Source organism: Trachurus japonicus, chromosome 8, assembly GCF_045865225.1.
Source record: "Trachurus japonicus isolate A0001 chromosome 8, Traja_1.0".
NCBI classification, from domain to species: domain Eukaryota; kingdom Metazoa; phylum Chordata; class Actinopteri; order Carangiformes; family Carangidae; genus Trachurus; species Trachurus japonicus.
The window spans coordinates 30,158,210-30,185,891 of record NC_140914.1 but is presented as its reverse complement, the minus strand read 5'-3'; the positions used below and the strand labels follow the sequence as shown (position 1 = coordinate 30,185,891).

Below are 27,682 nucleotides of genomic sequence, written 5' to 3'. Positions count from 1 at the left end.
TTACGGACATCAGTGACCACTTCCCAATCTTCCAATGTACTTTGCTTGATAACAATAAGACTAATCAAGCTGAAGCTAAAGTAACTTATAGGAAGTTTAATGACAGAAATATGGGTTGTTTGAAACAACTTATCAGTGAGCTTTCTTGAGATAATGTATATATGCAAACAAACTCAAACTGTGCTTACAGAACTTTTATGGACTCCTTCATTTCTATTTTCAATAATTGTTTTCCCTTTGATTTTTTCTTAAGAAACTGCAGGTCAGGGTTTCCTTATAATTCACTCTTTATGGAGTGATTTGCATCAAATGTAAACAGTTTTATTTCATGTGCAAATAAATAAATAAACATGAGACACAGCGGACAGACTGTTGGACACAATTTTACCCTGAATTCAACTCTACAGGAAACAGGAAGTAAAAAAACAAATGCATAAATGTGCAGCTGTTTCTGGTCTCTTTCCTCTCAACAAAGTATGAAAGATTTTCACAATAAAAGCTCTGTAGTGTCTGGGGTCAATGAGTGACACACACACACACACACACACACACACACACACACACACACACACACACACACACACACCATATTTCACCTTTATCAGTGAATTCCATGTGCCAGACAACACCAACAGAAACACTCAGTAGAACCAGGAGGGCCAGGAGAACACAGAAAAGGGAGGCTTCAACATTGGTAGAGTACTTTTCTGTGGATGAAATAAACATAAACAACAATATGACCTTTACGTGACCTCAGTGACCCTGATTAAAATTCCAACCAGATCTGACTCTGACCTCTGACCCGTATCCTGTACTGTAGGTGTTAGGCTGTGTTGCTGACCTTTGACCTTCAGCTGTATGTCTCTCAGTGTTCGTTTATTTCTAAACGCTGAGATGATGCAGGTGTAGTTGCCGCTGTCAGAGAGGCTGAGGTTCCTCAGAGTGAGACTGAGGTCTCCAGTGGTCAGAGCGTCAGTCTTCATGGACGTTCTGCTGCTGTAAGCCTGGTTCTGGTCACTGAGGTCGTCACCCAGCCAGTTTCTCTGGTGGACGGTTGGAGGACGGAGGTCATGGCGGCTCCACATTACTGTGGGGTTTTGGGGTAAGGGAGAGGCCTCACAGGGCAACAGGACCGACCACTCATTGTGGACCTCCACAGAGTCTCCATGCCAGGACGCTGAGGACAGAGACAGGAACATGAATCAGAGATGTCCTCACATCCACAGAGTTAAGTAGAGACAGACAGATTAACTGATGTGATAGGATTTATTATAAACTGTGGTTATTGGCAGGAGCCTCAGCTGATAGAGTCTAATGTCTGTTCACCTTCCTCCAGTCACTCAGTCAGGTCTTATTGCAGCAGATCAACACAAAGAAGATGAAGATAACACCACTGTGAACCTGAGATCATTTATATTTAAACAGGGCTCCACTTTAAGACTTGTCTGATACTAAACACTATACAAACTGCTCCTTATCACTGAAGTGCAGTTCTCTACAACTTCCTGTATTTTAATGGTGTTTTCTACAGGAGACGTCTGAGGACAAAGGAGATGTGTGATTGTGGTTCAAATGTTACATCACTAACGTGACCACAGACTCTGTTTCATAAATGAAGCCAATGCAGAAGTGCCTTAGATCTGTTTTCTTTTAGAGGGCGACCTTTTGGTTCCATAATGCAGTCAATTTGTATAGAAGTCTACTCGAAACTCACTCTACTAAATGTTTTCCTAGTCAGTTCATGTTCTTAACCAGTTTGAAGTCTTCCTCGATAAAACATACTGTTCATTTTTCAAGTTTTGCACCCATTTAAAGCAAAATAGATAACAGAACATAGTGGGTCTGGGGTTGTGGCTGCCACTTGATTGACACTTTGAAACTTGTCAGTGTAATGATGTGTACACAACCAAAAATAAGTATCATCACTACCAGTTGACTTCTAGTGTCAGGGTCAGGTCACATTTTATTTATTTTTATTTTACCTTTATTTTACCAGGCAAATTGCTTGAAATTAAACAAAAAAAACTCTTTTACAAGCATGGCCTGGCCATGCCTGGCCACATGACTTCCTACTCTGAAGACATCTGAGGATTGATTGGCTTTTGGCTCTAAATGATGAGGCTCTGAACATCAAACTCCTCCTCAGTATGGAAACAACATGTTTCAGAGGGGCAGGCATCCTGGACTGAGACCACGAGGACGTCAGTCCAGGACAAAGCCACTGAGGAGGAGGAGGGGTCGAGTTGCAGCCAATCAGAGTTAAAGAGCAGCTGGTGGGAGAACATGAACCAGGAGGAGCAGAACAGTAGTTCCTGCACAGAACTGAAGTTGCCTCCACATCAGGGAAGCTCCACATCCCAGTGAGTCACAAACAAGAGACAATCTACTCTGAATTATCTACATACACACTACATACCCCCTGTGTTCTTAATCCATTTATGAAGAATGAGACAACAAAGAACAACAGCAGCAGCAACCAGGAGAACCAAGAGAACCATGATAACCTTTGCCCAGACCTGATGACGTCCTGTAGTCGACACAATCGACAACAATATGAGATTAAAAAACAAAAAAATTAATACAACATTTCTGATCAATTCACTGCAGAGTTCATACTTTCTACTTTGACACACGCATGCACACGCATGCACACACATGCACACGCATGCACACGCATGCACACACACACACACACACACACACACACACACACACACACACACACACACACACACACACATACAAACCCCCTCTCTTCTTCATGTCTTTACATATGATGAGACCAACAAAACCCCCATAGCCCAGGAGAATCAGGAGATTTAGCAGACCCATTAGACCAGTGACCGAGACTGGATGAAGTTCTGTAATTGACACAAGATTAAATGTTAGTGTTGTTATCAGTTAACAGTGAAGTTAGTTCATCCATCAGCATGAATGATCCAGACCAAACAATGACACAATATCAAAGCCTTGGTCATGTGTGACAGTAGCAGCTACAACAGCAGCACATGAACCAGTCACTGTGAAGCTTGCATCACTCTGCACACACACACACACACACGTTTGTATGGCTACCTTTGTGAGGACACTCATTGACATTCCCTAGCCCCGTACCCAATCATCCAAAACAAATGCCTAACCTTAACCATTACTCTTTTAAACCTAATTATAATAACCTAGTTATTATTAACCCTCAAACAGCCCTCGGAAGGGGTGAGAACCAACCAAAATGCCCTCACTTTCCCAAAATGTCCTCACTGATGGTTTAAAACTCAAACTGGTCCTCACATGTATAGCCGTACAAGTACACACACACACACACACACGCTCACTACATACCCGCTGTGTTCTTAATCCCTTTGTAAACAATCACACTGCTAATTCCAAGAAGATAAGCAGTCAGGACCATAGAACCATAGACCATAGAAACCAGGACAACCTTGTTCCAGACTGTAGGACGTCCTGTAGTCGACACAAACAACAACATGAGGTTCTACGGAGCCCCTAAAGGGACAAGTTTCTCATGCGAACCTTATAGCCTATTGCATTCGCATGTATGAAAATGACAGAACAGGAGTTAGTTTGTTTGTATTTTGACCTGGGACTTCATTATAAGGACATTGCTGCTTTGCTTGCAAGTCGTCATCATTATGTTGCGTCTGTCGTCTGAAAGATATTTGAAACAGATTTTGAAGTCATGTAGTCTGTTTCGGCGCAAGGGATACACTGCTTTGGATCTTTGGATCGTGTTGTTAATTTTGTGAACGTTGATTCCGCTACCGCGCTCACGCAAAACTTTCAGGTGCGCACGTGAACGTTTCGTGTGACCACCTGAAACCTTCGCGTGCGCACCCGAAATGTAATTATTTTTTTTTGCATGTCCCTTTAGGGGCGCCGTAAGATTCACATATTAACAAACAGTAAAACAACATTTCTGATCAATTCACACCAGAGTTCACTTCAACTAATGTACAAACACACAACCTACCTTTAATCTTCCACCTTCTATACAGTATGACAGTGCTAACAGTAACACCAGGCAGTGTGATCAGGAGACAAAAGACACCAATGATAATGAGGTCCCAGTTTACAGGCCGTTCTGTAGTCAACACATGCAACAACATGAGATTAAAATATCACTATAAACAATGTGAAACATTACAAGACATTTCTGATGAGTCCATGACCTCTGACCTTTGACCTTCAGCGGTACTTGACTCTGACCCTCTTCTTGCCCCCTCCCTCTGATGATGCAGGTGTAGTTGCCACTGTCTCTGGTGGTGGGTCTCCTCAGAGTGAGGCTGAGGTCTCCGGTCCTCAGAGCGTCAGTCCTCATGGACGTCCGTCCTCTGTAGTCCTGGTTCTGGTCTTTGAGTTCGTCTCCGTCCTGTTGGCGCTGGTGGACGGTTGAAGGACGGAGGTCGGAGCGGCTCCACACCACTGAAGGCTCGTCCAGGTAAAACATAGGGAAGTCACAGGGCAGCAGGACAGACTCCTCCCCCTCATATGTCTCCAAAGCTGAGGCATGCTGGGAAACTGAGGACACAGACAGAGGTGAGCCAGAAACCAGAAGATAATCAGACCCTCTGATGAAGATCCACTGTTTGACCTAGAGCTGCAGTGAACCACTGACAGTCTCATCAACACAGACTCATACACCACAGACCTGAGGAACCAAAGGTCAAATTCAAAACACAGCAGCGCGTTGTTTCCCCTCCCCTATAACGCGTTAACCTCTACTGTGGTCAATCACAGTCAGTCTCAGAGTCTCAAAGCAGAGTAAAAAGCTAAATATCCATCAACAACCTCACTGTTTATTGCTCTGACTCATAGTACGAGCGGAGTTCACGTCACTCAGGCGATCTGCAAGTTATTGTTACATTTCACCGCTCCGAAGCTGTGTGTCTGTGTGTGCAGCACTGACACACACACACACGCACACACACACACACACACACACACACACAGTGTAACCCCGCATCTACAGGAGCATGTTATTCACGCCGTAGATGAGCCAACATATGAGACGTCTTACCGCAGAATAAATAACACGAGCCACTCCGTTTATCACGTTCACAATCACTTCATTTACCATCGGCTCCATTTCGCCACATTTCCTCCCTCTTTTCTAACTTTCACTTTGTAATTCTTCCCTTTAGCTTTAGTTTAGCTGCAGCTCAAACTATAACTAGGCTATATGCTCACAACAGCAAGCTGTGTATCAAACGGCAGAGAGACAAGCTGCTTATTTGTACCGTGTGATATCAAGGAAATATGACCATAATAACCCATAATAGAAAACAATCTTTTTTTTTCACGATCTCATTTTATCTCCCAGCCATAGCTGCAGCTCAGTGGACGCTTAACTGGCAACCCAGAGGCTGAAATGCCACTGACGCTGTGACTGGGAGAGAGCGCTGGGTGGCAACACATGCCAAAACATAAATTCAAAACATAAACATGATTTGCGATCTGCAAAAAAGAAAAATTTAATGCGAATATTCTGGCTGTTCTATTGTTGTTGGTGAGTTCAGTATGTTATATGAACATTATTCCTGAGTCTCTGTGACATATTAGGATGATTTTACGGCCAGTTGCTTTAGATTTCTTACATATTGTACCTTTAATATAACAAAACAAAAATATAATGATTTCATTGTTGTTAATGTTAGATTTCAATGTAAACAATTTATAACATTTTTTAGAAGATGTAGCTACAAACTTACAACAAAAACATGTATTCTATTTAGATAACACTCTAGTTCAGTGGTTCCCAACCTTTTTTGGCTTGTGACCCCATTTTGACATCACAAATTTCTGGCGACAACAATCTCGTGATCATCGCGTCAAGATACACCAGCTCAGATATATTTATATGCTGCATTTTATTTGAACTCGATATATATTCGAGAAAGTGAAAGTATAGAATACAGTCGTTAAAGATTGTAGTGTGTGTATATATATATATACATATATATATATATATATATATATATATATATATATATATATATGTATACTGTATACATAATATTTTTATCAGTATTTTTTTTAATCAATTACTAAATATTTCAGGCGACCCCATTTGAATTCCAGGCGACCCCACGTGGGGTCCCAACCCCAAGGTTGAAAAAAACGTATCTAGTTTTTACACAAACAGTGTAGGGAAAATGCCCAGGCACAAATATTGAACAGTACTGAGTGTTGATTTACTGAGTAGCAGCCGTCTTGAATTCTTATGTCGGGGTCTTGTGAGCTATACCGAGGTGGAGATCTGACTTCAGGGAGTGTTCAAGAAAGATTCCACTCAGAGCTCAGAAATTCAGATTTCTGAGTAAAACTGGAAGGCAACATGCCTCGGGGACTGAAATATCTCCACATTACAGAGCAACATGCGGTTCAGAGGCAGGACAGAGACACAGCTGAGCTTTAGTTTACACCGAACAGTTGATCACAGTATCAAGTCACCTCCTCTCAAACACGGTTCATACAGCCAGAAATGAAGTTAGATGGAAGTTTTTCTCACCGTACAACAGTGTCACAAATATCAACATCTTCATCTTCTCTAAAAAAAAAACACAGTCCTGTTAAAGCCGCTTCTTCTTGGAGTGAGTAACTGTTATAACCAACAACAGGAAGTTTCAACAGGAAGTGAAGACGGACAAACTTCCACACAGTGTCAGGTGACAGAGGAAACTGAGGCTGCACAGAAACTTATTTATGTCCTGATGGGTCAACAAAATATTATTATCAGGTCCCTGTCATGGAGTCTAAGTACTCTCCACCTATAATAAATTCAGTCATAAAAAATAATTTGGATTTGTTGAAGATGTTGAACAAAATACAAAATCAACATCAACCTCTAATGACAAAAAATGACAAAAGCTGTTGATTTGCATTGTATCTATTTTTGTATAATGTATTGTGTAGTTAAATGCTCATTCAAAACAACTTGGGAGTTGGAAAAAAACAAGCTCCGGGTTGTCAAAAAAACTTGAGTATCATTTCAGAGCTCGGATTTTCAGACTTGACATCACAACAACATCAAAACATGTTATGTAGTGGGCATGCTGCCACAATCATATTCACCACCACATCAATTCTGGTGTTTTGGACACCCCGCATCCACCTGCATTTAATGCGCCTAAAGGCATTCTCGACGATGACCCTTCCACGGCTCACACAGGCATTCTGCTGCAGGTCAGCATCTGTCAGGACACCACTGTCTCTTTTGGGGGTTGTGATAAAAGGGAAGGCCTGGCTGATATAAGCGCTATCCCCTAATAGCTTAAAGTTCTCATTTTCTCCTGCCAGTTGGTGTAAAACGCAGAGGTCTTGAGCATCTGTGCGTCATGAACTCTCCCTGGTGGTGCAGTGAAATATCAGTGAGTCTTCCTTTGTCATCTACAATGCCCTGAAGCAGGACAGAGAAACATGACTTCCGGTTTATGTAGTAATCGCACCAACGATTGCTGCTGCTGATGCTGCAGACTCTTTCAAAGGCAGCACTTATTGCCATCTTCTGCATGGCAGTCTGAAGGCCAGATTATGTAAGATGGTGCCAGTTTGCACACAAAGCTCAAGACTTCCAGGATGGTGTTGTGGGCTGCTCCTTGGGAGATATCAAATTTGTCTAACATTTCATGAAGAGTTTTGATTTGCAAGGTACCAGAGAAGCATCAGAACTTTTTTGATGGTTGGAACTTAACCCTTGTGTTATGTTCACATTTTGGACCCTTTGGAACTGTTCGGGTCAAATTGACCCGGAACATTATTGTTGGTTTTAAAAGAAATATAGAACTAAATATTTACATAAAAAAACTCCAACATATATTTTCTTTATCTCAGTTCCAAACAATATAGATAACATACATGAATCATGTTTGCAATTAATCTCTGCTAGATCACATTTAACAATGGAAGTGTCATTCGTTTTTTGTGATAAAGTTATAATGTATGTAGAAAATCCACTATAGTAAAGCCTTGGGGTGTTTGTGTGTGTCTGTGTCCACGTAAGTTTGTGTGTCTCTGTGTCTGTGCGTGTGTGTGTCCATGTGTGTGCGTGTTTGTGTGTCTGTGTCCATATACAGTAAGTGTGTGTGTGTCTCTGTGTGTGCGTGTGTTTGTGTGTCTGTGTCCATGTAAGTTTGTGTGTGTCTTGTGTGTGTATGTGTCTGTGTCCATGTGTGTGTTTCTGTGTGTGCGTGTGTTTGTGTGTCTGTGTGTGTCTGTGTCCATGTAAGTTTGTGTGTGTCTGTGTCTGTGCGTGTGTGTCTGTGTCCATGTGTGTGTCTCTGTGTGTGCGTGTTTGTGTGTCTGTGTCTATGTAAGTGTGTGTGTCTGTGTCTATGTAAGTGTGTGTGTCTGTGTCCATGTAAGTGTGTGTGTGTGTGTGTCTCTGTGTGTGCGTGTGTTTGTGTGTCTGTGTGTGTCTATGTCCATGTAAGTTTGTGTGTGTCTGTGTCCATGTGTGTGTCTCTGTGTGCGCGTGTTTGTGTGTCTGTGTCCATGTAAGTGTGTGTGTGTCTGTGTGTGTGCGTGTGTGTGTGTGTTTGTGTCTGTGTCCATGTTAGTGTTTGCGTGTGTGTGTCTCTGTGTGTGCATGCGTGTGTGTGTGTTTGTGTTTGTGTCCATGTAAGTGTGTGTGTGTGTGTGTGTGTGTCTCTGTGTGTCTGTGCGTGCGTTTGTGTGTTTGTGTGTCTGTGTCCATGTAAGTGTGTGTGTGTGTGTGTGTCTCTGTGTGTCTGTGCATGCGTTTGTGTGTGTGTGTGTCTGTGTCCATGTAAGTGTGTGTGTGTCTCTGTGCATGTGTGTGTGTGTCTCTGTGTGTGGTTGTTTGTGTGTCTGTGTCTGTGTCCATGTAAGTGTGTGTGTGTCTCTGTGTGTCTGTGCGTGTGTGTCCATGTGTTTGTGTGTATCTGTGTCCATGTAAGTGTGTGTGTGTCTCTGTGTGTTTGTGTGTGCGTGTGTGTGTTTGTATATGTGTGTGTGTTTGTGTGTGTCTGCGTCCATGTAAGTGTGTGTGTGTGTGTTTGTGTGTGTGTGTCTGCCTGTCTGTCAGTCAATGTATTTCATCCGGGTCAAATTGACCCGAACATCCTATGAAGGACCTAAATGCGTAGGGGTATTGTAGCATATCATGTCAATATTTTTTTTTTCTTTCACACGTCCTTCACATAAAATAAGCCAAGGCCATGGATTTTCAGGTCGAAAAGTCGTATCCTTGTATATTTTTTCTTTTAGTAAAAATTTGAAACGGGTCAATTTGCCCCGAACACCACATAAGGGTTAAGGACGACCTCCAGCCTGATGGTCTTCTTTGAGGCCTTGCTCCTGTCAAACTGGGCATGGCTGACCCTAAGATGCCTCCTGAATGTGTGGTCATCCATAATTGAGAAAGAGGAGATTGCCCTTCACCGCACAGATTAGATCCTCACATTGGTGCCGGTGGTGTCAGGAACTGAGTCCATGAAGAAAGGAAGGAGTTCCACCGCACACTATGTGGTCATTTCAACACTGATTTATTATTAAAAGTAAAAGTAAAGCAACGAGTTTCGCCCTTTACTTTTATTGTTGTTGGTTTGATCACTGGACATCATCATCAGCAGGGGAGGGGTGTCCTGGGATCTGTAAAAAAATACCAGATTCACGATATATCATTCCGAATTTCAAACCTAGTGATGCAGCAGAATTATAATAGTCACCCACCAATAAAATATGTTACTCACCACATAGAACCAGACCATCACTTTCCTCCTTGCTTTCCTTACAGCAAACTCTGCTATGATGTCCTTGTAATCCAGCTTGGACACATCATCCTTCTCTATAGACAAGACTGCAAGTCCACTCTCTCACTCCTCTGACATAGTCGTCGGTAGTTTTTTATCAGCTTTAACTTGGAGAAACTGCGCTCCCCTGATGTGACGGTGACGGGGATGGTCAGCAGGATTCTTAGTGCAGCTTCACAGTTGGGGAAGGTTCCACCAACCTTTTAAAGGAAGTTCAGTGTTTCCAGTGCCGTCTTGGCTCCCTCGGGCACCATTTCACGCAAAACACGTAGCTCGGAGTGTAGGTCCTCTGCATTGATGTCCTTGGATAATCCATCTCTCAAACATGCACAGAGGGCTCCGCATTTCCTTTTCACTTCAGTGTCATAGTATTTTGCAAAGATTTAACGGGTCTTAAATAAACCCAAATGTCTGGTCAGATTGTTGTAGTTGTGTGAATCTAGAGTTTAGTGCTACTAGCGTCCTGTCCATTATAACCTAAACATACTCTGTTTGGAACATTCGCTCTGGGGTTAGTGGGATATTTTGAGCATCTCTTCTTTTCCGTATCACACGGGATTCCCTGAATACCAGTGCTGCATAAAGATGCATTTCTGAAAAAATCTCTGTTGCGGTTACTTTTGCAGATGCAAACCCAGACTCCATGAATTTAATCAGTCCATTAATCTGAGACAAGGCCACATCCAGCTGCATATCCTCAGACTGAAGAGTCTTACTCACAGTGTTAACAGCAAACAAAATATCAAACCATATGACCATGGCAACAATAAATTCAAGTCTTGTAGTTTGTAGTTGACCAGGGACAAAGCCTCGCTTTTGACTTTGGGGATCATTACTGCTCTCCGCCACCTCTAGCAAAGCATTAATTTTACCATTTGTGTTGTAACAGATTGCTTTGATGCTGTCGACCCCATATTCCCACCTCGTCTCGGATAGCGGCTTTACAGTGCTTTCAGAATCTCCCAACGTTTGATTGAAGCACTGCTCCAAGAAAGAGTTCTTCGTCTGGCAACTGTAGGCTGGCATCCTTGACCTTGATGTCCTTCAGTGGGACGTCAGCAATTAGGCTGGCAGGGAGAAATCTTCCCATGAATCTTCTCACCAGGCTGGTCATCTCCTGGTGCAGCCTATGGACCATCACTCCTTCAGCCTAGAAACACAGGATGGATTATCAGTTATGAAAAATGATGATATCAGCATTGTTTATTATCATAATTATTTAAGTTTATCTTTTGATAGGCTGGCTGACCTGAAACATAACACTGAACTCTGCCAGTGGTTTCAGAACCTGGGAGAGGAAGAGGAAGAAGAACTTTGTCTTCTTGCTGGTTAAATGCTCTGCCAGCATCTTCACCTTGCCAGGCTTCTCCACATCTTCATGACTGGCAAAATATGCCTGCAGTGCATCCCACTGGTAGAGCACCCAGTTTATGCAAGTCAGCAAGCTGAGCCACCTGGTTGCACAGTATCAGAGTATCTTCAGAGTCTCTGAGTCTGTGAACTCCACAAACTCTATGAAGATTTCACAATGTTTGGCACTAAAGTTGAGAAAGGTTAAAAAAAATGCCAAATTATGTGCCGCCAGGTACTGCAGCGCTGTAACAACACATGTCAACACGCCCTGCCAATATGACTTCTTTCTCTCCATTTCCTTCCACTGTTTGTTTCTTGTCTTCTGGCTGTCTCTTTCTATTTCCAAGAATTGGCAAGATGATTTGAGGATGTCTCGTGTGACTTCAACCTTTCACTTAAATTGTGCTGGTAACGGCCGGTAATGGTGCCGCTGCTGGTAGTGTCAGTGGTACCCTTGTCGTATCTGTCATCTGCCTCTGAGCTAAAAGCATCCTCCTCATCGTCCTCTCCCCGTGCAATTCTAACACTACAATTTTCATTCCCACACATCAAATTTGTGGTTCTTTGTCTAACACACATTGAGAGTTCCTCTTGATTGTACTCATCCATTTACCTTGTAATGCAGGCCTCGTTGGCGCTCCCTGCCGCCTGTGAGTCGAGCTGTGACAGCCAATCACGTTGCCGTATGCTACCAAGAATCTACCAAGACTTTTCGGTCGTGGCCAATCACCGCTCGTATCGCTACCAAGAATTTTAAGGTCGTGGACAATCACCGCTCGTATCGCTACCAAGAATGGGAGGCGGGCTCTACCAAGAATTGACCAATCAGCATCAAGCCTCTGGTTACCAGGAGAAGAGGAGAAAAAAAAGGAAAAAAAAGTCCGTCAGAGCCGACAACGAACCTGCTACTACATTGGTTTTTTCTGACCAACATTGTGAACGTAAGTAAATAATATTGTCATTAAAAATTAATTGGCAGACGTATATGTATGTATAATGTTTTGTGATGAATAACCTGTGGCTCAGTAACATTAACGACCGTGACGAGGGCTTCTCTATTCTGTTTTATTTTAGTGATATTTACATGTAAATGAATGAATAAAACATTTCTGAGTGATTCTGTGATGTTGGAAAAAATATACATAGACAGAACATAGTATAACTCAAGGTGATTATATAACTGATAGCAATATAATATGCACAGCTGTGTGTGTGTCTGTGTGTGTTATCAAATGTTTTGTTCATCTCTTCTTTCATAACTGTGTTATAAACACCTGTTTCTGTTTTCTTTATATTTTAATTTTTTTATTTAGATGGAACCTCGCTTCAGGAGGCGGGCAGACGGCAGCCTCAACCTCACTGACACTGTAGAGGCCTGTGCTGTGAAGGAGGCTAATAAAGGGAAGCCCTGGGTCAAGCCTCTGTCTCCAGAGAGCGTACTCGTCAAGGCCAAAAATGCCTTGATGAAGCTCAATGGAGATACAACAAACCGAGCACACCTGCTGGGTCTCTTTGAGATTCAGTTTGGTGTGTTTCGGGGGCAAACATTCAAGTGGGTTCTGGAAAATGCCCTGGGATATGCTGCCTATCTAGTGGCAGCCATGAACAGGGACCCCACTGGAGGGAGCAAAGACTCCTTTGATCATGCCCACAGTAAAATATATTTTAAAGAGTACATGGAGCTCTTTCCTTCTGGCAGAATTGCCGTTGCCATGAAGGAAGAGCAATATGTTACAAAAAAACCATCCCAACCCACCCAGGACCCTGCTGCCGTCACTGCCGCTCCCGCTGCCCAGCATGCAGCCCCCACCCAGGACCCTGCTGCTGCCGCTGCCCAGCACACAGCCCAGCACGCAGCCCCCACCCAGGACCCTGCTGCCGCCGCTGCCCAGCACACAGCTCCCACCTCCCACCACACTTCCTCCTCTTCCCTCTGCTCACTCTTGGCCAGGAGGATACCGGAGCAGAACCTGGCCAAGGCTGTGCAAAGGCTGACTTCCCCCCTCAAAGCCAAACCTTGTAAGCAAACATTTACTTGTATAACACATTTTTTATGTCTAGTATTTTTTTTTTGTATTTATTGCTGTTCAAAACTCATAGTGTCTATGTTTGTCCTACTTTCTGTTTTGTTTTTAGCTTTGAAAAAAGGATGGCTAAGAGCTCCCACCCTCGGCCATGCCTCTCTGTCTGCTGGGCCTTCGGCTTCACTGGGCCGTGCTCCCACCCTCTGCTACGACACCACGTCTGCTGGGCCTTCGGCTTCACTGGGCTGTGCTCCCACCCTCGGTCACGCCTCCCTGTCTGCTGGGCCTTCAGCTTCACTGGGCCGTGCTCCCACCCTCGGCTACGACACCACGTCTGCTGGGCCTTCGGCTTCACTGGGCTGTGCTCCCACCCTCGGCCTCAGCCACGGCACCACGTCTGCAGCACCAGCCGCCCTCGGTCACGCTCCCCTGTCGTCCACAGCAGCCTCTGGACCTCCAGCCGCCCTCGGTCACGCCCCCGTCGTCCACAGCAGCCTCTGGACCTCCAGCCGCCCTCGGTCACGCCCCCCTGTCGTCCACAGCAGCCTCTGGACCTCCAGCCGCCCTCGGTCACGCCCCCCTGTTGTCCACAGCAGCCTCTGGACCTCCAGCCGCCCTCGGTCACGCCCCCCTGTCCTCTGAGGTGGATGACAGCACACTGCTGGCAGTGGGCACTCGTTTAGAGGATGAACATCTGATACGTAAGTTTAATTTTGTCATGTGGGCCCCCCCCCGCCCCCCGAGTTAAGTTGTTTCCTGTTTTACTTTGGAATTCCTGTCTTGTTTTCTTGTGTGTGTCTTTGACCTAGTTTAGTTCCTGTTTTATTTTGAAGTCCTTGTCCTGTCTTCCTGTGTGCCCCCTGCCCTTGATTGCCTAATGTGTCTCACCTGTGCTGACTGCACCACCTGTGTCTCCCTTGTGTATTTAGCTCAGTGTCTCCCTTTGTCTGTGTTATTTGTTCCCATGTTCCTGTGTTTCCCTGTGCTGCCAGTCAGTTAAATGAATGATGAAGAAAAAATGAGTCAAGTAAAGTGAATTTGCATTTGTTTATTAATGTGTTTATTTCCTTGTTTTTTTGTTTTTTTTTCTCCAGCTCAACGAGTCTGTCTTCCAGCCGGCTGGATAAAAATCTTGCCAGAGGTGGACCAGAGGTGGATTGCCAAGGCTCTGTTCAGGTGGTCAGCCCAGGGCCACCCTGAGCTTGACTTCAGCAGAGTGGACAGACTTTGGTGGCATCCACCACCAGTGCCGCTGAAGATCTGTCGGACCCCTACCCTGGAGAACTACTTCGGCCACCCTCTGCTGCTGTGGATGCCAAGGAAGTTGTGTCAGGTGAAACTCACCTGTCCGCACGAGGGCTGCGACAAAGTACAGCTGTCCTCAGCTGGCCTTCACCAGAAGGTCAGGCAGGTGGTGGGTGTGGGGAAGACATACTTTGTCGCTTCAGAGTACCTCGCCTGCCGCAACTGCAAGAGGAAGGTCATCCGCTGGAGCCATGCCGTCGTCTCCCAGCTTGACGTCGGCCACAGGGTGCAGTTCCCTTGTATCCTGACATCTAAACTTGCCTGTGACACCGAGGTGGCAAGTTTAATGCGTCAGCTAGGCCTGGGAAACAGCAGCAGCCAGATCCAGAAGAAGCTGCTGGAGCGTCACACTGAGGTCTGGTTGCATAAGACTGTCCAGTACCTCACTGACTGCAAGGGGATTGCCAGCGCTGTCAGGTCAGGCCTGATCCTGCCCCTCACATTTGAGCCAGTACCTGCAATGCCAGTCGTCCCAAAACACCGGTGGCTGATGCAGGTGTATGCCCAGGATGTCCTGCAGAGGCTCGAGGAGATCAAGGCCAACATCACATCGCTGTACGGTCGGATCCTGAAAATGGATTCGACCAAGAAGATCGCCCGAAAGCTCGCAGGACACAGCTACGGGACGGCTACCTGGGCAACAAATGTGGGGAACGAGTACGGACAGGTCATCGTGTCCGTGCTCACTGCCAGTGAGGGTTTCGGTCTTGGGCCGATGATCGAAGGCCTCATCGGAAGATACAGAGTGGCTGGGGTGGCTCCTCCTGAGGTGTTGTATGTCGACCGCGACTGCTGTGGGAACACTCTCCTGAGGAGAATGTTTGAAGAGTGGGGAGAGATGGCCATTCGGTTGGACATATGGCACTTCATGCGAAGGTTTGCTGTGGGCTGCACCACCGACTCCCACCAACTCTACGCCACCTTTTATGAGTCGCCTCAGCCACTCGATCTTCATGTGGGACCAGGACGACCTGACGGCGCTGAAGGAGGCCAAGCATGCAGAGCTGGAAGCTGAGCGCAAACATCCGTCTGAGGCTGATGTCATGCGCTCCATCAGCCGCAGCGAGCTCGCTCTGCATTGCAGAAGGACCACCCGTGGGGCCCAGGAGACACTGGCTCTGATCGAGGAGCTCATCCAGGCCTTTGATGGTGATGCAGGCCGTGATACGCTGGGGGTCCCTCTGATCAACTCGGCCCGGATGAGAGAGATCCTCAAGTCACAGCGGAAGCACGTTGCCTGCATCCAGGATCCTCCAGGTGTACAGCTGTACACGCAGACGGGCACTCTTGTGAAAGGAGGGCACCGTCTGCCGACGTACCGCTGTGCAAGAGGGTCGACGTCGCTGGAGTCCTTCCATCTACACATGAACCGGTTCATCCCAGGTAAATATACAAATCTTTTTTCTACTAACTTCATTAAAATAGTGAACTATGATTATTTTTAATTAATAATTGAATTGTAACAACAATTAATAATTGTCCCCCCCTCCCCATTTTAATTTTCCTTACAGGTACCCTGGCAAGTGACACCTTCTTCCAGGCGTACCTTCTGGATGGGCTCGCAAGGTGGAACAATGACCGGGCTGCTGCAGCAACCAGCGATGTCCAACAGCCACAATCGTACAGTCATCTTCTCCGCCATGCTGTCAACACCCTGGCAGAGGAGGTTATGGGCGAGAAGATGATCTGTTACGTGGGGCCGAGAAAATACACTGGTAGGTGACTATTATATTATTTTTTTGACATTTTCATTCAAGTTTATAAAAATCATTCTATTCTGTCCTCAGTGTGTGCGTCCACAAATTGACAGATAGCAAACATTGTCCAGAGTTGAATGAGCTTTAATGACGTCTTCATTCTCATGAACATTTATTGTAAAACTGAAATGACAAGAGATAATTGCTAATTATTAAATTGTTACCAATTATCATAATATATTCACAAAGAACACAATGCAAGCTAAATAGCTGCAGTTGTGGCTCACTGCTACTTTAGCTACTTTTAAACGCCACTAGGGGGAGAAGGCAATACAACTACACAACTTAGAACATAACAGTAGGATTTTGTAATTAGTGTGACTACTGGAAGCAGTCACACTATTGTTCTTCTGTTTGGCCATTTTCTTCCGCCTTTTTACGGTCTTCTTCTAGTCCTTCATACTTTGTGCTATTTCAACAATTCATATATCAAAACGTGCAGCTTTTTTTGAACTTTATCGGCATTACTTTTCTCTTTTTAACTATTTATACTTTTTCAAATATTTAACTTTTTCTGATTTTTTTCAGCTTTATAATGGGTGTGTATTGCGTCTAACGAGCAGAGCAAGAGTGGTGTCAGAGTGGATAGAGGCAAAAAAACATTCTAGAGTTTTTCTGGCTAAACTGTCAGCACGGCCACAAATTAAACTCTAGACAAATTATTTTCTCCAGTTTTGTAGCCACACTTGTCTTCTGGCTAAAATTCTGGTCAAAAATGCAAAGAGACTTAGATAATAATTTAAAATATTTTTTAAATGCAGCCAGGGAGCTCTCTGCTCTCATTCAGCCCAATGCATTTTTTTCACATCAGCAGGAGAAGGAGCTCAACTTTGTAACTTGCTGTTAAGTGCTTTTTAATTCATTTTAATTCACCAAAAAATAGTCACAGGTCACAAAAAAGTCCTCTCCTTACTTGGTGTGGCTAATCTATACTCATTTCTTTTTAATTTAAGCATCATTGAAAAATCTCACATTCATCAAAGTCTCAACCTCTCTTCTTCACAACTCCACTGTAGTGTAGGGGTTAGGGTGGCTGCTTGCCAACCCTAAGGTCACTGGTTCGAATCCAAGGGAAGAACTCTTGTTATGTTATGTTGAATTCTGCTCTCCTCCCCCGCCTTCAATTGGTTACAGGTGTTTGTTATCTCCTTGATTACTCATACCAGTTTGCAGCACATCATCACATTACGATGAATGACAACAGTCTTGAAAGCAGTGTGCTCTCTGTAGCCGAGTGGCAGAGTAAAGGTTTAGTGATCATGTGGTCATGGGTTCGATTCCTGCCTCAGTCATTTCACATCATTGCTTGACTTTTGATTCCAATTATTCAGCTGTCATTGGACAGTCTTTGATTCCTCATAGTATAAAGCTCATTGTAACTCAGGTTCTCTGTGGCCATATGGTTAGTGTGTTAGGTGTTGTGCTATTTCAACAATTCATATATCAAAACGTGCAGCTTTTTTTGAACTTTATCGGCATTACTTTTCTCTTTTTAACTATTTATACTTTTTCAAATATTTAACTTTTTCTGCAAATTAAACTCTAGACAAATTATTTTCTCCAGTTTTGTAGCCACACTTGTCTTCTGGCTAAAATTCTGGTCAAAAATGCAAAGAGACTTAGATAATAATTTTAAATATTTTTACCACCCTCAATTGGTTACAGGTGTTCGTTAAGAGATGCATTAATTGCTTCTGCCACCGTTTGCAGCACATCATCACATTACAATGGCAACATGCTTATGTCTGTGCTCTCTGTGGCGAAGTGGCAGAGTAAAGGTTTATTGATCATGAGGTCATGGGTTCGATTCCTTACTTTTTTTTTTAAGCAGAAGCCAGTGATCCTCTTATCAAAGGTTTTCTTTACCCCTCACATACTGTCTCTGTCTATAGCCTAGTGGTTAGCTTGCTGGTCTGGAGACCTGAAGGTTGCTGGTTCAAATCTTGCCTCAACAACAATTATAGTGAATTATTTTCCCAGTTGTCCTCTGTTGACTTCTGATAACTTGCTTCATGTTGAAACTGCTGCTCTCAGCCTGAAATTCACAGAAACTTTCATTCTAAGTCATTCAAGCTTGACTCTCAAGCTTTCTTGATGTTGACAGTGTGCAGATCATTAACAGACAACAGTCTCTATAACTGTGTGTGCACTGTGGCCTAGAGGCAGAGTGGAAGTCTAATGACCATGAGGTTGTGGGTTCAATTCCGACCTTGGTCAAACATTTGTATGGTGATCACTGCTTGCACTATTTGCTAATTCTGCAACAGCGTTCAGTTGCTATCAGCAGTCACACCATTTCCATTCTTGGAAATGCTTTTTCTAGTTTAAAGCAGATATCATCGGCACGGCCGTTTCGGCTAATGCTGTGTTCAAGGCAGGCTTTTGAAACCGTAAGTTACAGCTTCAAGTCACAACTACGACTTGGTAGCGTTCCAGGTAACCCGTAGCTCGTGTTTTTACCGTCCTGTTGTCTGTGAAAGTTCCCTATAACGGCCACTCGTAACTTCCGACCCGTGAACTCGTACCAGATCGAACTGGTATGACTTCACAGGAAGGAAAAACACAAAGTACGAGTTTCCTTGAACGCACCATGAGTTAGCAGCCCCCGCCCTTGTCAGGCATCAATTGGTCCTCGTGCTACGTCACCACATTCACGCGCATCCCTTGGCTGCACACACAGCCCTTCATGCCGTTCTCTCCCCTCATTGGATAACACTTGTATCCCACAAGGAAAATTTTCTCCTCGGGTTACAGCAGAGCAGAGTGACGGAGAGACTCGTGTTTAGGCTGAAATACTTCATGTAAGTGATTGCTGACGGAAAATAGGACTATTTAGGACTTATATTAACAAAAACATTCCACTGATATCTGCTTTAAGTTAGAGTCCACAGAAAAAACACTCAAAAAACTCAGTGAATGTTTTTGAGCTTTAAAACAACAGGACATAACACATTCTAACACTCACTTACTATATTGTCCTGATATGTTGTCAAATTGTTTCTCAATGGTTTTTATATTTTAAAGGTGAGCTGTTGGGCATCGAGTACCTGTACCACCAAACAGGGAAAGTGCTGCAGGACTACAAGTCCGCGATAGAGGAGTCTGAGACATCAGATGTTGCTGTGGAGGTGGATGAAGGATGTGGGGAGGTTGAGGACTTTCAAGACATCACTGTCCCGACCTTTGCCACAGAAAGAGCACCTCCTGTGTCCACACAATCTGCAGCATCTGTGGTTCCTCCATCACCTGTGACATCACGGTCTGTGGTCGTCCCTCCTCCATCGCCTGTGGTCGTGCCTCCATCACGGTCTGTGATTGTCCCTCCTCCATCACGGTCTGTGATTGTCCCTCCATCGCCTGTGACATCACTGTCTGCCCTTGTCCCTCCATCACCTGTGACATCACTGTCTGCGCTTGTCCCTCCATGGCCTGTGACATCACCATCTGCGGTCCCTCCCGTACTTCCTCCTGGAGCACATAGCTGTGAGTTTTACTAGAGTATTAATATAGTTTTGGTATTTGTTGTCATAGAAATGTAATCGTCATAAAGATAATAACACAACTTTCAACTTAATATTTACCTTCTTCTTTCCCCAGTGGACCAGTTAATGGCAGAAGCGTCCATTTCACATGATGTAAGGGCCAGGTTCCTTTTTTAAATTTATATTTTTGTAGTCTGTGCTTTCATGGGATTAATAGTATTATTGCTACTATCAAAAGTTCTAAAACTATCTTTCATTTTAGGATTCGGTTGGACCAAACAATGTTGAGGGCTATGGAGCAGTGCAGGACTTGGCTGAGTTTCTGGTTGGCCTCAGAGACCACCGTCTGGCCTTGACAGGACAAGAATGTGACCAGGTCACCCTGTGGCAGGCGTTGGGGGAGTATGACAAAAAAAAAGACTGTTTACCGTCCACGTCACCAGGCCACCCTAAAGCAGGGCCGATTCAGGGCCACTAAAAAGATTGTGGCACCAGGTGTAGAGAGCACCAAAAGGTATGTTAAATTAAGTTAACACAGCGACTTGATTGTCTAAACATCTTTAAAGAAAATGACACTGATTAACTATACTAAAGATAGAGATGATATTTCAAAGCTTATCTTATCAGCTTATCTTCCTGGGGTCCATTACATATGATGCACAATAACAACTTAAACAAATAGGAACATTCATTAAAAAAGAAGACAGACAACAAAACATTGAAGACCAAATAAGAAAAACAAAAAACAGAACAAACAAAAAGGGATAATTGACCCTTCGCCAACTCCTCCCACCAACGGCTATTGTCCAATCCTACGTTAGCAACCGTAACTATAGGCCTGGCAAGCTTTCCGCAGTGAGTCATTACGTTTGCTTTTGTGGACACATTTTGAGACTAGGACGAAAAACATTTGTTTGTAGAGAAAGATGTTGTTGTTGCTGCTGCTACTACGGCGGCGGCGGCGGCGGCGGCGGCAGCAGCAATATAGAGATGTTCAGATACGAGCGGACTTTTTTTTCGACTTGAGCAAGTGTAAATATGGGGATAACCATATGTTCACCTCCGAAATGACAGCTGGACTTTTACCGCGTTTACCTGGGCTTTTAGGCGAGGGATCCTCCAGGCAGGGACTGCTTTCACTGACTGATACAGCGGTGGGAGAAAACAAAACAGCAGCGAAAGCTGTATGTGGTTCACAATCGCCCAAAAACTTGCAGTTTGACAACGTTTCATGACCAGTGAGATGACGTAAGTCTTCGTGGGTTGATAGACAGTAAAATTACCGGTCCTTACTGCTGCTCTGTACATTGTCCAGTCGTGTCGTTGAACAGATGTTTTATCCTCCTGCGCGAGTCACGTCACTGAAAACTATGAATGATCTTTGTGACTTCTTCTCTCTATTATCTCAGAACAGTTTATCCAGAAATTTGCTGATATTTCCTTTGAAATCGATACCAAATACTGCCAGGAGCATGGCTGGGAGTGAAAGCTTGCCCGCCGTAGCAACAGTAACCAAGGGGGCGGGGCTTACGCGAAGGGTCAATTGAACAATAACACCACAGAGTAAGGATCACACGTTGATTACACACTTGTATGTTATTGATAATGATATATGTATTCTGTCATTTTCAGGTGTTTCATTGGGGCTCACAGTCCTGCACAGTGGCCTGACTGTAACAGAGTGGTAGAGGCCATCTTTGTAAGGCTTTGTGCACTGTACCCCAATGCTGTGCGGTGTGAGTGAGGATGTCTCGTTTTACGATGGTGGCGCGTGTGTATAAGCACATCCGGGAATGCATCGTCACCAATGCGAAAGTTATGACTGACACCACTCTCCAGCTCCCAGAAGTCAATGCTGCAACAGTGACACAATGGTGAGTACATTAGAATACTCGATATCCTTTCCATTTCATATCAGTTTGCATTCCAGCAGTAATCAGTTTTCATGACATGATGGCTGGCTCAGTAAATGACATGTAAATCTAAATGAAGCAGCCATTTTACAAAAGCAATAATAAAAATCTGATGAGTTGTTCTGTGATCACAGCTTTGTCATGCTGTTATATCTTAGTCATCAAATAGCAATTGATTTTCATTCTCTTGTGTTTTGGGTATTATCAAATTGGAATATTATTGTGTATCTTGTGTATTATTAAAAGCATGTTAATATTGGTGGTTTTATGTTTTCACAGGTTCAGCAGGCGTGACAGGTCACAGGAGCAAAGCATTTTACAGCAGGGTATACAAGCACCCATGCAAGCACCTGAAAAGCTTCCTGCAGCAATGCAAAAAGTACCAACTCTGCATCCTAGCCACTTTAGCTGAGCCTCACCTGTTCATCCTGCCACCAAACACTGCTGGGCAGGCGAAGCTTAAAGGACGTCCACAAGCTTCAGCCGTTGCACCAGCACCGTCTGTCTCTCTCCCCTTCATTTTTCCTTCTGCGCAGCTTCCTCCAGTGCCAGGACCCTGCACATTCCAAGGGTAGCAGTCTGCACCTGGAATGTTCTTCAACCTCTCTCTTCCTTCAACTTTTTTTCCTTCATCTCTTCCTTCAACTACACCATCACCATCAATTCAGATGCAGGAATCTGTCCCGTACACCACTCAGCAGTACAGAAAGAGGAAAGAAGAAAGGGAGCACAGTGGCACTGTGACCAGAAAGTACACAAAGAAGACAGACGTCATCCTTTGCAGCAAGTGCAGTCAGGAGAGGAAGCCACCATCACATCTCCAGTACTTTGGAAACTGGTACTGTGAGAAGTCTGAGACTCAGACATACAGTGAATGGAGGGCTGTGCTGGAGCAGCGGGGTTATGGGAGAAAAAGGGCCAGAAATGACGACCCTCCAGCTTAAAATGTTTATTTTATTTACATGCAGTGGGAGTTTATATTGCACTTTCATTCAGTTCAAGTTGTTCAAGAGAGAGTTCCAGAAAGTAGTTTTAAATTGATGTATAGTTCTTAATTCTATCTTTGCTCATTTCCCTTTTTTTCTTTTTCTTTGACTTGCCTCCACTTGTCCACTGTAGCCATAGGTCAGAGGACTGGACCTCCTCTGACCATCACTGCTATAGCTCAGGACTGCGTCTGACCCACACTGCCATAGGTCAGAGGACTGGGTCTCCTCTGACCTACGGCAGTGTGGGTCAGGACTGGGCCTGACCATCACTGCTTTAGTTCAGGACACTGCCATACGTCAGGACTAGGTCTGACCCACACTGCCATAGGTCGGAGGACTGGGTCTCCTCTGACCATCACAGCTATAGATCAGGACTAGGTCTGACCCACACTGCCATAGGTCAGAGGACTGGGTCTCCTCTGACCTACGGCAGTGTGGGTCAGGACTGGGTCTGACCATCACTGCTATAGTTCAGGACTGGGCCAGGCCTCCTCTGACCATCACTGCTTTAGTTCAGGCCCAGTCCTGACCCACACTGCCATAGGTCAGATGAGTCCTCTGACCTATGGCAGTGTGGGTCAGGACTGGGCCTGACCATCACTGCTATAGTTCAGGACACTGCCATAGGTCGGAGGACTGGGTCTCCTCCGGCCTGTCTCCTCTAAACCTGCCATGCGTCTCACTTGTTTGTTTGTATCTTTGTTATGCATCTTATTTTTATATTTAAAATTTTATATTTAGGTTGCTTGTCTTACTATTATATTTAATTTATTTATATTTCATCTTATAGTTATTTAGGTTGCTTGTCTTACTATTATTATTACTTCTATTTTATTTATTTATATTTCATCTTATTATTTAGGTTGCTAATCTTAGCCTACTATTATTATTTATCTTGTGTTATTGTTGTTGTGCTTCTTGCTATATTAAAAAAAAGCATGAAAACGATTTCTGTGACTTGATTTCTTCATTATCTTTCTATTATTATTATCATTATTTGGTTAGTTGACTTAAATCAAAATCTACAGCTTTTAATACCTGCACAAACTTACACTATGTACTGTAACAATAATCACCATAGAATAGAGAATACTTTATTCATCCCTAGCAGGGAAATTCAAATTAGTCCAGTAGCTCACACAACAATGACAAAAAAGATGAACACAAAAAACATTTTAACAAGTGTTATATAAAACGATTGCAGCAGGAACAAATGACCTCTTAAATCTTTCAGTTCTGCAGGTCAGGGACATGAGCCTTTTACTGCGGCTGCTCCTCTGACCTGTGAGGGTTTTGTGTAGAGGGTGTTAATGTATATGTATATGTCACATACACTAACATCAACTGTCACATACATTCCTTAGATTGACTATAGATTTTATAAGCCTGTTTCACATTTCCTCACATCTTTGTGTGTTGGTATGAATGTAAAATACAGAAATAAAATTTCTGTATTTTACATTCATATTACCTTTATTACCATTGTTTATCACTGCTTGAAACAACAACATTATCGTTCATTTTCACAAGGATTGGGCTGTTTGTGTGACAATATTAATGTAAAGTAGTCAAATATGGTAATTTTTACGACATTTATGGCAGTTTTACATCAAATAATGCGAGCAAGCGGGACCCGAAACGGGATTCGATACCGCGGTCCCGTGATGTATTTTCCGACATTTATGGTACCTTTACGTAGACCAATGCGCGCCGGCCTTGGCGCAGTAGGCAGTGCGTCAGCATAGACGTCGGAACTAGGGGTGCGGGGGGTGCGGCCGCACCCCCTCCCCCTCCCGCACTCCACCAGCCTCCCTATATCCACAGAATTAGCTTTAAAAAAATAAAATAAAATCTGAAAAAACTGAATTTGTCTGACTTACACTTATCTCATATGATGCAGATCTATGTGTTTGATGTGATATGCAGCCTGCCTGGCTCCATGCAGCAGCCTGGCATCTGGCGTATGGAGTCAGGCTGCATCTGACAGCTCAGTGTGACATACGGCCGACGGCCTTTATTTCTAAATCCCTCAGTTTCTTTTTACACATAAGCGACGAAGCTCATCGTTAGTTCATCTTCATCTTCCTCACGTACTGTTCTCCTCGCTGCGCTGTCGGACCGGGGTCTCTGTCACCGTTGCGCTGTAGCGCTTCACTCCAACCATTTCATTAGAAAACGCTGTAGTACTCCAGGCCTGTGTGGAGCGTGTGTGGCGCTGTAGCGCTGCCACACATAAACACCAACAACAAAGAAGTAGACAGAAAGCTTCCCCGCAGTATTCAAACTCCAGACATATGAGTGGATTAAATGTTGACTGGGAGTCGTGTCAGTGCAAATGATCGATAATGATTTAACGGGCGAGATTCAGCTGCAATGTCCGAGGGGCCGAGTAAGTCAGACGCTGTTGTTAAGTTAAGTTACGTCCATAGACTGAAGCTGTAGGCTACGTCGCGGTGTGTCTTGGTACAGATAGAGCGGTCGGGATATGACATCATCGGTTCAGAAAAGATCCGTTTTGGGTGTTTTCGGAGCACAGATGTGCAATGCTTCATAAAAGAAAAGTCCAGGTGCTTCAGCTGGCCTTTGAGAGAGACTGGACCCGGAAATGTCCAACCCATGAAAGATGCTGTTCTTTAATGGCCACACTCACCGCATACAACTCTTCTAAAGGTAACGCTAAGCCTCTTTTAATGCATTTTGCCCGCCGTGGCATTGTTTATAACACTTAAAGCTGCGTGGGGTTGTGTCCTGTCTGAATGTATGCTGCATCTGGCTGTGTGGTCAAGTAGCTTCAGTTGTTTCAGTGATGCGCAATGGCTGCGTGCGTGCATGCGTGCGTAAAAGAGAGATGGCACACTGTGTGTGTGTGTGAGTGAGAGAGGGAGTGGGGGGGATTCAGACATCGTCCGACTCTCCCAACAAAAATCCCGCACCCCCTCTCAGAAAATAGTTCCGACGTCCATGTGCGTCAGTCTCATAATCTGAAGGTCGTGAGTTCGAGCCTCACACAGGGCAGTGATTTGTTGCATGTGCATACCTTTTCTGTAGTGGTTTGGTCTGTGTCCCCAATGGCTGGCTCTGAAAGATTCTCAGTCTTCTTGTTCGTGCTTATCCAACTGTGGGGTCGTGAGAAAGCCCACTGTCTTCTGCAGGTTTGTTTGCACTCCTAATTGTTACCTGGACAGACGTTAAGAGTTGTTGGACTCACCTGAGACCATGTGTAAACAACAGTCGTCAGACTTGATTTCCTATTATTCCTCTGAGATGGTTTTGCTATTCATGCGGTTGTGGCCAGCTATTGTCAGTTCCTTGACAGTTTGTTAGGAAAGGGCATTGCTTTGGGAGGTCATTGATTTCACCATAAACGGCTTTGGTATGACATCCATATTTAAATGCCTGGGGCCTCATTCATCATTGTGGATACACCTTTTTTTTTACACCCATTTCCCCCCGTTTTGTGCGTACGCACTTTTCTCCACCGTTTTGTGCGTATACGCACTTTTCTATCAAGCCAGAACCTGATGGGAAAAAGTGCGTACATTTACACCCATTCTGACCATGGCGTACTGGTCCTCCAAGTCCGCAATGTTTGCAACAACAGACATGCACATGCTGCTGCTAGCAACAACGACGTTATCTCCTCCACCATGGCTAGTGCTAGCTTAATCGCTAATGGTCTCCGCAGAATCACTCGATTTATCATCACGTTTTAAATACTTGACAAAGGAACCTTTCATAGAGGCCCTGAAAGCTTCTTCCCTCTTCCTTGTTTTCTTCTTCTCATTCCTAGATGCAAACTTTCCTCTGTCTCGTTCTCCCGTCATTTTCTCTCAGCCTCTCTGATTCACTGAAATAGGCAAGCAATACAAGGCAACGTCTCAAAGTGGGCAAAGGTCACAGTTCATGTTGCTGTGCATATTACTTTTTAATGGACTGTTATGATTATCTGAGTTTTTCTTTTCTTTTTTGGGGGGGTGGGTCGGAGAATATTTTTTTCTGTGTTTTCTTTTTTGGGTTCCCTCTCCTGGCGTGAGGCCTCCTTAGTTATAAATAACGTTTAATGGTTATCTAGGCTATAAGGTTATGTGTACACAAACCTGCAGCGTCTCCTCTCCTGTTCATTTGCCTCCAAAATAAACACAATTTGCTGCTGCATATATTTTTCGTATTCAGTGATGAGCCACAATATGCCAAATGTCCTCCATGTTTGGTAACACTTTACAATAAGGGTCCCTTAATTAACGTTAGATAGTACATTATTAAGCTTTAATAGGTAAACTAATGTGTTAATTAATGCTGAGTAATGGATACATAATGATAACTAATTAATTAGTAATAGTATTAGTATTTGTCTAACACACATTGAGAGTTCCTCCTGTTTATACTCATCCATTGACTTCACTATCCAGGCCTCGTTGGCGCAGTAGGCAGCGCGTCAGTCTCATAATCTGAAGGTCGTGAGTTCGAGCCTCACACGGGGCAGTGCTTTATTGCATGTGCAAACCTTTTCTGTAGTGGTTTGCACTGTGTCCCCAATGGCTGGCTCTGAGAGATTCTCAGTCTTCCTGTTCCTGGTTCAGTCTTCTTGTTCCTGGTTATCCAACTGTGGGATTGTGAAAAAGCCCACCATCTTCTGCAGGTTTGTTTGCACTCCTAATTGTTACCTGGACAGACGTTAAAGCAGAAGTAAGTGATATATTTGTGTTAATATAAGTCTTAAATAGTTATATCTTCCGACAGCAATCACTTACATAGAGTGTTTGGACTGAAACACGGGTCTCTCAGTCCCTCTGCTCTGCTCTGAGCCGAAGAGAAAACATTTATCGTATCCTACAGTTTTTATCCAATGAGGAGAGAGAACGGCATGCAGGGCTGTGTGTGCAGCCAAGGAATGCCGTGAATGTGGCGACGTAGGGACGAGGACTGTTATGGTGCGTTCAAGGAAACTCGTATTTTTCCGACCGTGAAGTGGAAAAACACGAGTGGGTTGCCTGAAACGCTACAAAGTCGTAAGTTGTGACTTGAAGCTGTAATTTACGATTTCAAAAGCCTGCCTGGAACGCAGCATTAG

General features: G+C 44.2%; 2 protein-coding genes, 1 non-coding gene and 2 pseudogenes across 3 annotated transcripts; 3 read left to right on the top strand and 2 right to left on the bottom strand.

Moving 5' to 3' along the window:
• Nucleotides 1-1,068: 1,068 nt before the first annotated feature.
• LOC146983581 (butyrophilin subfamily 3 member A2-like) lies at nucleotides 1,069-6,560 on the bottom strand. The gene is made up of 4 exons (XM_085785624.1): nucleotides 6,527-6,560; nucleotides 4,195-4,536; nucleotides 1,138-1,177; nucleotides 1,069-1,087 (listed from the first exon to the last, which is right to left on the bottom strand). The coding sequence occupies exons 1-4, from the start codon at nucleotides 6,558-6,560 to the stop codon at nucleotides 1,069-1,071; spliced, it is 435 nt and encodes a 144-aa protein (XP_085641750.1).
• A 484-nt stretch (nucleotides 6,561-7,044) lies between these two features.
• LOC146983580 (uncharacterized) lies at nucleotides 7,045-11,136 on the bottom strand (annotated as a pseudogene).
• Nucleotides 11,137-12,454: 1,318 nt separating this feature from the next.
• Nucleotides 12,455-15,400, top strand: LOC146983579 (uncharacterized; annotated as a pseudogene).
• Nucleotides 15,401-15,669: 269 nt separating this feature from the next.
• LOC146983578 (uncharacterized) lies at nucleotides 15,670-22,874 on the top strand. Its single transcript, XM_085785623.1, has 4 exons — nucleotides 15,670-15,853; nucleotides 15,982-16,185; nucleotides 19,252-19,534; nucleotides 22,742-22,874. The coding sequence occupies exons 1-4, from the start codon at nucleotides 15,670-15,672 to the stop codon at nucleotides 22,872-22,874; spliced, it is 804 nt and encodes a 267-aa protein (XP_085641749.1).
• A 4,146-nt stretch (nucleotides 22,875-27,020) lies between these two features.
• Nucleotides 27,021-27,093, top strand: trnam-cau (transfer RNA methionine (anticodon CAU)). Its single transcript has one exon. It is a non-coding gene; the product is annotated as a tRNA-Met (tRNA).
• The last annotated feature ends 589 nt before the right edge of the window (nucleotides 27,094-27,682 follow it).